The sequence below is a fragment of the Mustela nivalis genome (genome assembly GCF_964662115.1).
Source record: "Mustela nivalis genome assembly, chromosome: 14".
Lineage (NCBI taxonomy): Eukaryota > Metazoa > Chordata > Mammalia > Carnivora > Mustelidae > Mustela > Mustela nivalis.
In genome coordinates, this window is record NC_139033.1 from 28152493 (window position 1) to 28168004 (window position 15512).

Consider the following 15512-nt stretch of genomic DNA (forward strand, 5'->3'; position numbering starts at 1 on the left):
TACATGTCAACAGCAGAGCTCTAAGCTAGAGCTGGCAGAGCCTACTGTGGACCATTCGCTAGTATCAGAACGGGAGACATAAAGTGAGGGACCAGAATAGATCTTCAGAGTTTTTAGTTGTACTTACTGGGCTAAATAGGGAAAAGTATGTTGACTTCTTCTTTCCAAAGTGCAACAGAAATTGGATGTAAATGTTTGGATAGGTGAGAAAAGAACAATTCACAAATAAGAAACAAGAAAATAAGAAATCAAAATTCCAAAAAGTTTAAAAATGAAATGTTGGCAATAAGTTTTTTAGAATAATACAAGATAAAATGGTTATTTTCCCTTGGATGAATGTGTATCCCAAAAATGTTGGCCTAAAAAAAATATAAAAGGAGTGTTTCCTGATTGCGTTTGGTTTTAAGCAGCAACCAGACAGCAGAAAGAGGTAATGATTTCTTGACTCAGAATGCTAATTAATTTCCATTCTAAACAAACTTCTTTTCCAGTTTGAAGGGCCTTGGTCTTAAATATGGAAAACAGATGAAATGTTTGTGTTACACGTATGCATACACTAAGACACAGCCATTCACCTAGCACCTTGGTGCGCAGAGAATTCACCTCCTCACACATGGGCTAGTATTTACAATTATGTAAATACTATGGGGCTTTTCTGTCAATGCTGCATTTCAAATTTCTTTGACCAAATTTCTACAATGAGAAGCTTACTTCAAGAAAAAGAAAATGAGGCAGATTAAGAAATAAGGAGAACACACAAGTCAAGTGAAAACATACTATTATCAAATTTGTGAGTATTAGTAACAGTTTAAAAGTTGTTCATCATAAATGGGGATCATCAATGTTAAAAAAATTGTGATGTTTGATATTAAAATACTGGTTTTTTTCCAATTCAAGAAATATTGCTGGAAATTCATTTCATTTCTTCAATAAACTCACAAGGTGATAGACCAGGTCGTCAATGTCAGAGATAGACTGCCGGCCCCATCTGACTTCTGGATTCAAACTCATTAGCTACGTGGCCTTGGTAAGTGGCCTAACCTGAATCTGAGTGTGCACTCTGGAAAACTAGAACTAAATGACAATATAGGTGAGAAATTATTTCAACAATATTTGAGGTTATTTTGTAACCTTGAGCAAGGAAAATTCTCAAAGGCGCTTTCCTTTAAAAGTAGACAAAAATATATACAGATCATAAAACAAAAAAGTACAAAAAGAAGTGTGTTAACTATGCTGAATCAAAATAAAAAACTTAATAAAAATAAAAACAAAATTAAAAAAGAATATATAGCTCATAAAAATGTTAAGGTATTAAATGAGATCTTATATTTCAATGGCCCAGCACTATAAATGTGACATATTTGTAGTTATCAGTAACTGGTAGCTATTTTAATAAATATTATATCAGTAAAAATGAACAAACAACTAGAAATTTATGTATAGATAAGTAAAATACAAATTAAAATGACCTTCTTGTCTATCAGTTAGCAAAGCCTTAAAAATAATCATATATACTGTTAGCTATAGAATAATGAAATGAAAATGTTTATACAGGCATGAGAATGTTTACTGCAGGCGAGTAAGAATGTAAATTGATATAATTTTTCTAAAGGACAATTTGGTGATGTGTATAAAAAATTTAAAAAATAAACATTCTCTTGGTCAAGCCATACTACTTCTAGGAATTTACCCTAAGCCATTTTTAATACCCAAAGATGAATGTGTACACACAAACTGCAATACTGATTATATATCTTAAAAAAACCCAATTCTTATTTTTTATATTTTAAGATTTTATTTATTTATTTGAGGAAGAGAGAGAGAGCAGAGCCAGGGGGAAGGGCAGAGGGAGAGGGAGAAGCAGACTCCTTGCTGAGCAGGGAGTCCAAGGCAGGGCTCAATCCCAGGACCTTGGGATCATGACCTGAGCTGAAGACCAATGCTTAACTGACTGAGTTGCCCAGGAACCCCCCAAAAACCTGATTTTTAAAAATAGGTTATATTTGAAGTAAGATATAGCACAATAACACAATGGCTTTTATGAAAACATATTACACATTATGATATGATTTTAGAGACCTAAACATAGCCAGTGTAAAAAATAAAATAATGCCAGCAAAGGGTAATTATCTGTCTTCTTTTCTAAGGAAAAAAAAAATAGCTTCTATACTAACTTAAAACCGAAATGAACCATATGCTCACATATATAACACACACATATACACACACAAGCTCATTGTTTCTATTTAGAATCTGTCTCAATATTTTATTTGTTTTCTTTTGAACAAAGCTTTCCTTCTTCAATTTAATTCAACAGAATATACCCCTTAAGTGTACATAGTTAGACATAGCCAATTCATGTCTTTCGTTTGCTTTCAGCTTTCAGTGCTCTATTAAGAATTTTTAAATCATAAAACCATATATCACAGTACTTGAGTGTCTTGTGGGAGATTATCTATAGGTGGTAAAAGGTCTATATCCTAACACAGAAACACAGTTGAGTTATATCGATATGAAACACCTAACACAAGGTCATATAATTAATAAATGAGTCTCTAAACTTTTTACTAAATAAAACTAAAAAAGAGATCCTATGTTGCTATGGCTCCCAGTGCATCTGAAAATGATGATATTAGATTACGTCCTCAGCTTTTGAGGAGAGTCATAATATATAGCCAGATGTGTCTTTCTCTGTTTTTGTATCTAACTGTTAAGTAAGCTTTTATACATGTTGTGCAAAGCTTAATCTAAGATGTTCTCCGATCTAAGGACCAAGAAAAAATGGCGCCTCTCCCGATGGTTTGATTTCTTTAAGAAAACAGCCATCACACAAACCGCCATTTTCCCTTTTGACCTAACTGGTAGAAAGAATTGTTCTCAACACATCAGCCGTTCTCATCACGGATCTCACACGCCTTCCCTCACGTCTTTCTTTACATGACCAATGGAAGACGGGGCAAGGAATGATGCTGATTCAATCAAGAAGAGCTCTTTCTCCTTAACAACTTCGTGTAACTCCCCAAATCAAGGCAGGCTGCGTCCGACCAGCTTTCCATTGCAGCGTGTGATCATTTCAAAAATCCTGTGTGATGACTTTTATTATTCTTACTTCCATTATTTCAATCAATCTGTATACTGAGACTTAGGTATAAGGAGTTGACCAGAATAAAGTAACCAGTAATGGAGCTGCTTCTGGCTCCAAAATCTTTGGTTTATGCATTTTTCACTGCACTATGTTCTTCTGATATAAAATATACCACGGTGTGAGTTCAGTCTGTATGGACCTTTAGAAAGAAGAAAGCATCTCATACAAATCTCCTTCCTCCTACCCTATATTTCCTGAATTGTTGCCACACATTGATATCCAAGACATTCTTCCAGAATTATGATACAAAATAAGTAATTTATGATTTTCCACTTTTAGGGTACTAACACTATTTACTATGTAGTACAAATAATTCAATATCCTATCTATAGGAACAATAATCTATCTAGAAGAACAATAATTCCTCCTTTATTAACAGGATGGAGAAAACAGAATTTACAATCTGTGAAAATTCTTTAGGTGGTGATGGTGGTAGAAGTGTTCAAAATAAATGTTCCCACCATTTCACCTGTCACAGCTAAGAAATGAACTAATAACAGTGAAGTTACCCTGCCTTGTCTCTCACTGTTGGTGGCTGCCAACAGCCACGTTAATTCCGTCAGAAGCTACCTGTAACACATTTGTCAGTCATTGGTCCTGATGATAACCTAACATACTAGATCTAGCAGTCAACTGACCCTTTAAAAATTATTAACTCACAGTTAGAATTGTATTGGCCATAGGTTGTTTTTTTCATCAAATATTTTGTCTTTATAATAGGTAATTCCAATCTAGTGATGAGTCAGTATCATCCCACAGCATTTTAAGTCCTATACAAACGGCTTATATTTATTATTTTTTATTTTCAGCAGAATCCTTCTTCATAAAGTAACCAACAATGCCTCTATTATACTCCTTAAAATAGTATATCACCTAATAACCTTCAGGTATGCTTTGGTGTTACAATCTTTATCCAATGTCTTACCTCAGCTCTTAACTCAGAGATCAGTCTATCCTTGCTCTTTTGAGATTTTGATTCTTCCTTTATATCTCCTGATATTTCTTCCATTTCATTTTCATGCTGACCAGGAATAATGTTAAACTGAAAAAAAGGAGAAGTTAAAATTATAGTCACATAATGCTCCAGTGTCTGGCTCCAGGATAACTCATATTAGTCTTTCATTTTGCTTTTAGTTTAGTTTTTTGGATTCTGGCAGGCTTTATCATTGCTGAGGTAATTAATGTAGTTGAACCATTTATTTCTTATATTTCTTATATTATTTCTTATATTTGAAAAATTCTTGGTTGTTAAAAACAAATCAACAATCTCCATAAATCCAAACTCATCAATTGAAAAAACTGGGCAAAACTTGGTTACTACACAGAACCCTGGTAACTGACCAACTGAATTCTAAAGAAATCTAATTAATACTGATCTTATAGTCTTGAATATTTATAATACAGGACTCTTCGTAATCCTACTTAATGTCCATTTTTTACGAAGTCCAAAGAGTTGATAGATTATAATAGAGGTAAACTTGGGCAATGGGAAAAAAAATCATCTATACAATGCTAGAACTGGTAAAAATATGTTTATAAAAGATGCCAATAAATTAGCAGGAAAACAAGATAAATAAACTATGGCATATCCAGATAATGGAATATTATTCAGCACTAAAAAGCCATGAAAAGACACAGAGAAAACTTAAATATATATTACTAAGTGAAAGAAGCCAATCTGAAAAGGTTACTTACTGTATAACTAATTTTTGACACTCTGGAAAAGGCGAGACCATGGAGACAATATAAAATCAGTGCTTTTCAGGTTCTTGGGGAGGAAGGGGTGAGTAGGTGGCACACAGAGATTTTCAGGGCAGTGAAACTATTTGGTATAACACTAGTGGATATATGTCACTATACATTTGTCTAAACCCAGAGAATGCACAACACCAAGAGTATACTCTAAGGAAAACTATGGACTGATGTGTCAATGTAGGCTCATCATTTGTAACAAGTGTATCACTCTGGTGGAGGACACTGATAACAGAAGGTTGTGCTTAAGTGCAGACAGGGAGCACAGGGGAAATGTATGTATCTCCCTCTCAATTTTGCTGGGAATCAAAAACTGCTCTAAAAAATACTCTAAAAAAAGAAACATAGGAACATGAGAAAAATCCTGGAAACACACAGTAATTTTTCCTCCTAATTGTTCTTATAGTTTTCAGCAGAAACACAAAATTTGATAAACCTACAAAATACGTAATACATACACATATAATATTTTGTTTTGTTAACATATTTTTCCCTAAAATATGGAGGCAAATATTTTCAAAATTAATATAATTTGTAAGGAATCCCACAATAAATTAGAAAATAAAAGCAAACATTATATTACCTATTTATAATTAAAATGATATTACTCATAACATTATCATTGTTAATAGTAATATTGAGTATGTAATAGTCTCTAGGAACTGGACTTGAGACGTATTTCCTGAGTTAAAGGTAGAGTAATCCTATGCGTTAGGTATGTAGTACCATCTTTACCTTAAAGAAAAATAAGCTGTATTTTTACTAGGCTTAAGCATGTTCCCCAAATTTGCAACGCTAGTAACTGGAAGAGCACATTTTAAGAATGTTTTTGTCAAATTCATTACCTGAGTTCTTAATTACAAACTGGTACTGAAAGGCAAAAGACTTACAGCCACATGCTCAAAATGAACTACAAGGGTATTAGGGTGCCCAGTACAGACAGGCTCCTTGCTCAGAGTTAGTAACGTGGAGAAAATGCCATGGAAAGCAAGCGTGGAACTGGATGCAATGCTAAGAAGTTCAAAGTCTGTCCATGCATGTCTCACCCTACTTCATGTAAATAGACAATGTGGCATTCACCTCTGGCTAAACTAAACTAAACTAAACTAAACTAAAAGTCACTTTGCTAAAGAAAATAATTAATTATAAGAGTAAAATCAAAGAAATCAAAGCATCAGGTTTTGGTTTGCATTCACCAAAGTAAAACCCAACTCATTCTGGTAATTGAATGCCCTTAGTTTTACTTCTAAAATCTTGACCATTAATTCTCAGGGAATTAGATCAATCAATAAGTTCTCTCACTGTTAACAGGACTGCGATCAATGTTACCACTCAAAGGAGAGAAGAGGTAAGAAAATAACTTTTCATACAGTATGGGAAATCCACACCAATTATCTAAAATAATTCCATTTTCACTGACAGTAGAAAATCAAGGATCTTTGGATATACAAAGAAACCAAGAACATGAATAAAATAGCCAAGATTTGAAATCACAATGTCTGACATAGGGGGGAAAAAGGACAGAGATAAAGAGTATAATTTAAGATATGAAAGAAAATGTTATTAAAAATATAATCACTGGGAAAAAATGAATTGCACCCATAAATTAAGGACAGAACAATTTCAAAATTTCAAAGAACAATAAAGGAAAAAAATTAAAATGTGTCTAGTAATCCTTTTGTTTGGAAAAATTCACTAGAAACATTGGAAAATAGAGTCAGAGGTTAAAGTGTCTTGAAGCTCTGTTCTTGGAACTGTTTGCTTGCTGCATTCACTCCTTTGGGAAAGATGATGTGCACCCACAGCACCACATACTAATAGAAATTCTGATAATCTCCAAACGTCTAGTTCTATCTTGTAGGTCTCCTTTGAACTTCGGACCTACATGTCCAACTCCTTGTCACTTTTATAGGTATCTAAAATTTAACGCATTGCAAACACAAATTAAGAATTCCCTAAACTTGTTTCTCTGCCAATCTCTGCCATTTCAGTTAAGTATCAACTCTATCCTTCCCTTTAATCAGACCAAGGATTTTGGATTTATTTTTAACTCCTTTCTTTCTCCGACACATCATACCCAAACCAAAATCAAAATAATTCAGTGTTGCCTTCAAACTATATATAGTAAATCCAACCATTTCTCTACCTATACTACTACTATTTCTCTACCTATACTATACTACTGCCTTGATCAAAGGTCACCATGTTCTCTCACGTCAGTTATTTTAATAGCTGCCACAATCTCTGCTTCTCCATGTAACTCTGTAGTCCCTTTCCCAAAACAGCAGTCAATAAAGCATTTTCAAAGTAAATCAAATCATTTAATTCTGAGGCTCAAATCTTTCCAGTGGCTTTCCAACGCATTCAGAGTGTAAGTCCAAGTCCTTACCATCTGCCTGGCCCTGGATGCCCTCAGTGCTCTTCTCCTATTCCTACCTCTTCTTCTGTTAGTCACTCTGGCCTTCTCACTGTTCCTACACACTCCAGGCAGGAAACAGCAAGAAAATAAAATAAGTATTCTACAGTGAAGGCACTTAAAACACTGTAACAGGAAAAAAAAAAAAAGCCACTCTGATGGCCAGATTAATAAAACAACTATACTTTTCCCTATGAAAATTTGAGTTATTTTGATCATTTAAAAATTATACTTTGGACTCAAAATCACCTTAATTTTGCTACTTACCCTATTAAACTTCAGGCTCAGATTAATGGAGTTATAGTTAAAATCTAATTAGTAGCTGAAAGGTTGAAAGCTATAGATGTGTAGATATTAAGGATTATTTTAGCAGAATTATGAATGTCATCCACAAGTGATATATCACATTACTTAAACTGAAAGTGACAGAAATAGAAGGTACCTGAGAAAGTGAATGAATCAGCATTAGAAAGCATTTTCCAAGTTCAGGTCCTTTTATTTAATAGCTATATTTAAGTATAGTCTCTTATAAGACTTCTTTTTCTGAAATTGCATCATAATATAATTCAAAAATTCCTCTTTAAAATTTCTCTTTTCAAATGCAGTATTTGTGAAAGGTTAAACCAGGCAACTTTTCACATCTCTGACTTCAGAAATATCTACCATAATTTGCTTCTGGAAAATTAGCAATGCTATATGTAAATATTTATTCTCCTACATTCAAATTAGCATGGAATGAAAGTCTTTTTGAAGATGATTCTGGAAAACAAAAATATTGTGTAACTTACAAATAAAAATATTTTCTTACTTATTCAGATCAAGTAGGAAAAGAAAATTTCATTTCAAAAATGGCACAAAAATATAATCTAACATACCCTGTTATTTTGATTTCGCCTCACATTTTACCCTTCAAAATAATCAAAAATGATTAGGTAGTTATTGCTTATCTCAAAGATCTGGCTTTTGTGAAATATTGTGTTCAATATTTATGTCAATGTTATTAATAATACAACAAAATTCAATCTCCTCAGACACTAAACCCATAATTTCTCCCATAACTCTCAACAAATGATCTTGCAACTTCATTCATGGAAAAGCAGGAAAGCTATAGATAGGAAGGATCTTCAACTTCTTGTAACATAATCTACAAATTTTCAACCATCTATACAAATCTTTCCTTCTTTCCTCTTGTTAAAGAACTTAAAATAGCCTTCTCCTAGAGTCAAACACTAATCATTTCATTTGTAGTCAGGATTTGGTACCTTTGGGGTACTTGGTTAATTCATTCTACGAACTGTTCGCCTGCTGGATTTTCAAGATCTCTTGGCTTCTCCCTCATCAACACTTAGTTGCCTGATAGTTTCCATTTAGGTTGTAAAGCGAAGTATGAGAGATCAAGTAGGGCAGATCCTCTCCTTTTCTTTCTCTCTCTCTCTCCCACCTCTGGAAAAAACACCTCTTTTCCCATTTTGGAGGTTTCCACTCCAGCTCTGTTTCCTCTCACTCTCAAGTGCCATGGAAGAGTTGCTCACATTCACATTTTCCCCATGCTCCCCTTTCACTCATTCCTACATTGGCTTTTGCTACACCCATTCCCAATATTTCCCAACACACAATATTCAACCTTGTCCTTAATTTGAATCCATGGCAGAATCTGATTCCTGTTAACAATGCCTTTGCTCAAGCACTCTTTTCTTCTGGCTTATGGGAGGAAAGGTTTTCTTTCTCTGCAGTTTCCCTTTTTCTTTCTGCCTTACCTGTACTAATCCTCCAAACCGTCTTTTGTTTCATTCAGTATACCACCACGGGGGTGGGGGTGGGGCAGGATCCCCTTCACTCTCATGCTTCCACCACCTTCTCATGGTTCATTGTTCACATTTCTTTCTTACACTCTTAAATTCCAAATCCCACCAAACACTCCTCCCTCAAGCGCAGTATACTCAGTTTTGAATACATGATCATTTCCCCTCAAGTTTCTCTTCCTCATGATGTGCCTTCTTTGGTGAAAGGCAACTCCATAGATAAGGTCAGAAATCCAAAACCTCTTCTCTCTAACACCCTAGTATCCATGTACATTTCCAACATTCACTGAATCACTAAGCATCACAATGTTTTTCACGTGTATATTTCTCAACTCTCCACATTCCCCAACCAAACCTAGGTTGTTTCTCTCTGGATTACCAACAGACTCATAGAACTTTCCTCATCACCCGTACCCCCAAAATCTCTTCTTCACACTGAAAGTTGAGTCATTTTTTTCAGTGATGTAATCAAACTGATGCTGGTTAACACAAAGCAATGGCTTTTCCCATTGCCCTCATGTTGATGCATACATTTATAATTTGGCTTTGGAATAAGTATTGAATATCAAATAGTACAGAGTCTAAGACCAAGTTTTTAGCAATTGGGTAGGTTCTGGTGGTGATACCATATTCTTACGAAAAGTGAGGAAAGGTGGAAATGTGCCCAAATAGAAAATGACCCAAATGCAGTGGACCCAGGGATAGTTAACAACAAGGTAAAGGTTCCAGATGATTTTAATAACTCTAAGTACATGGAGAAGCCTCCAAAATTCAACATAACTGCAAAAATTTTAGCCAAGATTATTTAAACTAATCTTCACCTAATTCCCTCCCTCAATCTTAAAGAATGGTAGTAAAGAATAAAACGACGTTTAACTATGCTTGCAGCAAATTTTCTTCTATTCTTTAAGTCAAAATAAAGCACTAAATATCTAATCTTAGTGGTATTTAAACTGTTTTGCTCTCATGCTAATGTATCCTTTACTTTTTTTAAAGACTTGACTAAATAGTATATTGATTTAGATACAAAAATGAATTTCCTGCTGAATTTTAAATATTTTAAATAAAATGGTTGCATCATATCTTACAGAATGTTAACATCTAAAACCCACAGAACTGTAATGCTATCATCTATTCCAAAAATTGTAATAATTTTATTTCTTGAATTTTTATTTCTATTTCACCTTCCCCAGGTCATCATACTGTAACATGTTTATATTTGAAAATGTTTTTACTCAATAACATGCAATAAAAATGCATATATAAAATATGCATGTGTATGTTGTGGCTGTAAGATTCCAAATGTTAAAAAGTTTCTTTGGATTGAATTATCTCTACAATTATTATGGGTACATGGTTGCTTAAAAATAAGACAAGACAGCACATATTGTGATAAGTAATTATTAAATATAAACTAATCATTTTCTGGAAATGCATTTCTTAATGAGATAGATAGATACATTTTTTCAATTAGTTTGTGTATCCATGGATGAAATTACTTATTGATAGAATGAAGTAAGAATTATCATCAGTTTTCTCTATTCTTTTTTAAAGGTAGGCACTGAGAAAGTTGATCACATGCTAATATATATGGAAGATGTTTTGTTATAGCAAAGGCATTGCTTGTGTTGTTTTTTAATATCCTTCTAAATAAATGACAAAGATACTTCTGATCTTATAACAAAATTAATTTTTTTACTATCTGTAAACTGACAAATCCATTAGGTCCCATTCCACTATTTTTATGAAAAAGAAATGAGAAAACCACTTGAAATGACAAAAGTTTTGTGATCCACTGATTAGCTGGTTTCTCAAAACAAATATTCCAAAATATCTCTATGTTTGGTACGTCTGCATTTTCCCCACTGGCAAAATGTTCTAAAACCACACCTGGGTTGGGAGACAAGCATGACTTTCATTTGAAAAAGTGGATGGAGGGTAATGTGGGAAAAGAGAACTCACTTGAAAAGGACAAACTTCTTTAGGCAACTGGATTTCTGAAGGCCGCATATGAAAGTTTGGGAATCTGAAGTTGAAATCCACATAACTATCCCATGGGGACCTGTGGGAAGGTGGTAGTGGTGCGGTGGTGGTAGTCCTTTTAGGATACGCAAATCTCTGCATGAAAATAGGCAGAGCAATGACAATAACCAAATTAAAACCCATGGAAGCCTATAGAAAAATGAGGTGGGAAGTTTTCCCTAAAATCCTAAGATAACAGGTATGTTAAGACAATCTACTTGAAGAACTCCAGAATACCAGCATCTGTTTGAGAAAATTAAATGGAAGAAACAACATACCCTGAGAACAGGAGAACCTCAAACTGACAGTACACCTCCCCCGAAAATGTGTCAGGTTGATTTGAAAACAGTAGATGAAACTAAGAGAGTTTTACACATAGAGGGCAAGAGGCCCACAATGAAATCTGAAATGCAACAATCTATATCCTGTATACTCTCAAAAACCAAAACAGATAAAACTTCCTTTAAAAACATAGGATGTCTGGGTGGCTCAGTTGGTTAAGCATCTGACTCTTCATTTCAGCTCAGGACATGATCTCAGGGTCATGGGATCAAGCCTGCATTGGGTTCCATGCTCAGCATGGAGTCCGCTTGAGATTCTCTCTCCCTCTCTCTCTCTCTCTCTGCTCCTGCTCTCTTTCTCTCTCTTCCAAATAAATAAACAAAATCTTAAAAAACAAAACAAAACACCCTGAACTAAAGTGGGAAATGATGAAAATGGAATCGATATGAAAGGAACAAAGGCAATAAAGGCAGAGTGATCCAGAGAAATCAGTTAGGGAACAGAGTCAGGGAGTTTTGGAAAGGACAAGACAATGTCATAAATTTAGGGCACTTTACACAAATACTGAGTAGTGACCTCTAGAAAACACTTTTTCCTCCACTTTCTGTGTAAGAGTGAGTCACAAAAAGGATCATAGTTGAATCATGTTATGTTAGTATAACAACAAAAGAATGAACGAATGATGCTCTTACAAAGAAAGTATGCTATAGATAATAACATTCTAGAGTATGCTATATAGTAGAACATAGAATACAGGATGAGTATTCTAGAATATGCTATAGATAATTCTAGAGTATGCTATAGATAATAAGAACATTCTAGAAATACATGCCCACTAGAGAAAAAGAAAACAAGACAAATTTTTCATTGTGACCTTAACAAAAATAATAAAATTATATATAATGTGAAGGAGCAACACACCCTAGAATTAGAGAAACTCAGAAATATTATAGTGCTAGGAAAAGAATTAGAAATAAAAGAAAAAGTATTTCAGAATAAACTATAAGGAACATAAGAGCAAGTAAATGAAATAGATAATGTCTTAAGAGATAAGGGAAACCAGAAATAAGATGCTAAAAGTCCAAAAGTAATCAAGATAAAATATTAAAAAAGATATCAGAAACTGTGACTGAGTGACAAAGATTTAGCACATTTATAAATTTCCCAATTTTTCCTCTAAAATGGCCTGAAATAGTGATTATAATTGCAGCAACATACTCATCCATGCAGACTGTGGCATTGAGATATTTCCTATTATGAGAACCCAGGACTCTCTGAAGATGAGTCATGCCATTGAGTGTATATCTTGTCATACCACAGAGTAAGTAAACTACAAAAGAGTACTACAATTTCATCGAATGTTTGCAGTTGCTAATATAAAAAGTGTTCTGCTCTTTTGAATATCAAAAGGATGATAAGTAAAGGTACTATGGAAAACATCCAATAAGTTTAAATTCATGAATTTATAATACTACTTTAGAAACCTAATTTAATACTGGAGAATACTAGTGATTCAATTCATTTAAAGAAAGGAAAAGTAACCTACCCTGTATCCCAACTATGTCTAAATGAACAAAATACTGTATGGAAGGAAGTTCTTGATCTTGGGGTTGTGAGTTTGAGCACCACATTGGGTTAGAGATTACTTTTAAAAAAATACTATATTACTTAAAATATATATATTTATAAATATATATATTTATATATTTAATATATATAAATTGGGTCAGAGATTGCTTTAAAAAATAAATAAATATATATATTTATTTATTTTTTGAAGTGGAGCATGCAATTCTTGATCTTGGGTTGTGAGTTTGAGCACCACATTGGGTTAGAGATTACTTAAAAAAAAAAAAAATATATATATATATATATATATATATATATATATATATATACACATACTTCTGATTTGGCTTGTATATATTTTTCTGGGGTATTTTCCACCCTTTTTGTATTTTATTCTCTCACTCATACATTCTTATCTGGATAAAATAACAAGGTGGAAAAACTCACCACAAACAAAGAACAAGAGGAAATACCAAAGGCTAGGGACCTAATCAATATGAACATTGGTAATATGTAAGAACTAGAGTTCAGAATGAAGATTATTAAGGTGCTAGCTGGGCTTGAAAAGGCATGGAGGATATTAGAGAATTCCTTTCTGGAGAAATAAAAGAACTAAAATCTAACCAAGTTGAAATCAAAAAAGCTATTAATGCAGTGCAATAAAAAATGGAGGCTCTTATGCTAGGATAAATGAGTCAGAAGAGAGAATTAGTGATAGAGAAGAACAAATAATGAAGAATAAAGAAGCTGAGTGAAAGAGAGACAAGCTACTACTGGACCATGAGGGGAAAATTCGAGAGATAAATGATACCATAAGATGAAACATTATTAGAATAATTGGGATCCCAGAATTTTTCCTCTAAAATGGCCTGAAATAGTGATTATAATTTCAGCAACATACTCATCCATGCAGACTGTGGCATTGAGATATTTCCTATTATGAGAGCCCAGGACTCTCTGAAGATGAGTCATGCCATTGAGTGTATATCTTGTCATACCACAGAGTAAGTAAACTACAAAAGAGTACTACGATTTCATCGAATGTTTGCAGTTGCTAATATAAAAAATGAAGAAGAAGAAAGAGAGAGCGGGGCAGAAGGTATACTGGAGCAAATTATTGTAGAGAATTTCTCTAATAAGGCAAAGGGAACAAGCATCAAAATCAGGGAGGCTCAGAGAAACATCCTCAAAATCAATAAAAATAGGTAAAACTTAAAAAACTTAAAAATACTTAAAAAATAAGTAAAACTTACAAGTCTTAGTAATAAAGAGAAAATCCTGAACACAGCTTGGGAATAGAGGTCTGTAACATACAATGGTAGAAATATTAGATTGGCAGCAGACCTATCCACAGACACCTGGCAGGCCAGAAATGGTTGACATGATATATTCAGAGCATCGAATGAGAAAAATATGCAGGCAAGAACACTATATCCAGCTAGCCTGTCATTAAAATAGAAAGAGGGATAAAAAGTTTCCAGGACAAACAAAAATTAAAAGAATTTGCAAACACCAAACCAGCCCTACAGGAAATATTGAAAGGGGTCCTCTAAGTAAAGAGAGAGACTAAGAGTAGTAGATCAGAAAGGAACAAAGACAATATGCAGCAACAGTCACCTTACGGGCAATACAATGGCACTAAACTAATATCTTTCAATAGTTACCGTGAATAAGCTAAATGCCCCAATTAAAAGACAGAGGGTATCAGAATAGAAAACCAAAACCCATCAATATGTTGTCTACAAGAAACTCACTGAAGACCCAAAGACACCTCCAGATTTAAATTGAGGGAGTGGAAAACAATTTACCATGCTAATGGACATCAGAAGAAAGCTGGGGTGGCAATCCTTATATCAGATCAATTAGATTTTAAGCCAAAGACTATAATAAGAGATGAGGAAAGACACTATATCATACTTAAAGGCTCTATCCAACAAGAAGATCTAACAATTTTAAATATCTATGCCCCTAACATGGGAGCAGCCAACTACATAAACCAATTAATAACAAAATCAAAGAAACACATTGACAATAATACAATAATAGTAGGGGACTTTAACATCCCCCCTCATTGAAATGGACAGATTATCTAAGCAAAAGATCAACAAGGAAATAAAGGTTTAAATGACACACTGGACCAGATGGACATCACAGACATATTTAGAACATTCCATCCCAAAGCAACAGAATACACATTCTTCTCTAGGGAACATGGAACATTCTCCAGAATAGATCACATCCTCGATCACAAATTAGGTCTCAACCAACTATAAGATTGGGATCATTCCCTGCATATATTCAGACCACAAAGCTCTGAAGCTAGAACTCAATCACAAGAGGTAAATTGGAAAGAACTCAAATACATGGAGGCTAAAGAGCATCTTACTAAGGAATGAATGGGACAATCTGGAAATTAAAGAAGAATTGAAAAAATTCATGGAAACAAATGAAAATGAAAACACAACTGTTCAAAATCTTTGGGACAGAGCAAAGGCAGTCCTGAGAGGAAAGTATATAGCGATAC

General features: G+C 33.9%; 1 protein-coding gene across 1 annotated transcript in view; it reads right to left on the bottom strand.

Moving 5' to 3' along the window:
* Window positions 1-15512, bottom strand: part of CCDC102B (coiled-coil domain containing 102B) — a gene marked incomplete at its 5' end in the record, with an annotated part of 123027 nt that overhangs the window by 32365 nt on the left and 75150 nt on the right. Inside the window, 1 exon segment of the mRNA XM_082698916.1 lies at window positions 4071-4187. Within this exon segment, the coding sequence (XP_082555042.1) occupies window positions 4071-4187 (117 nt within the window).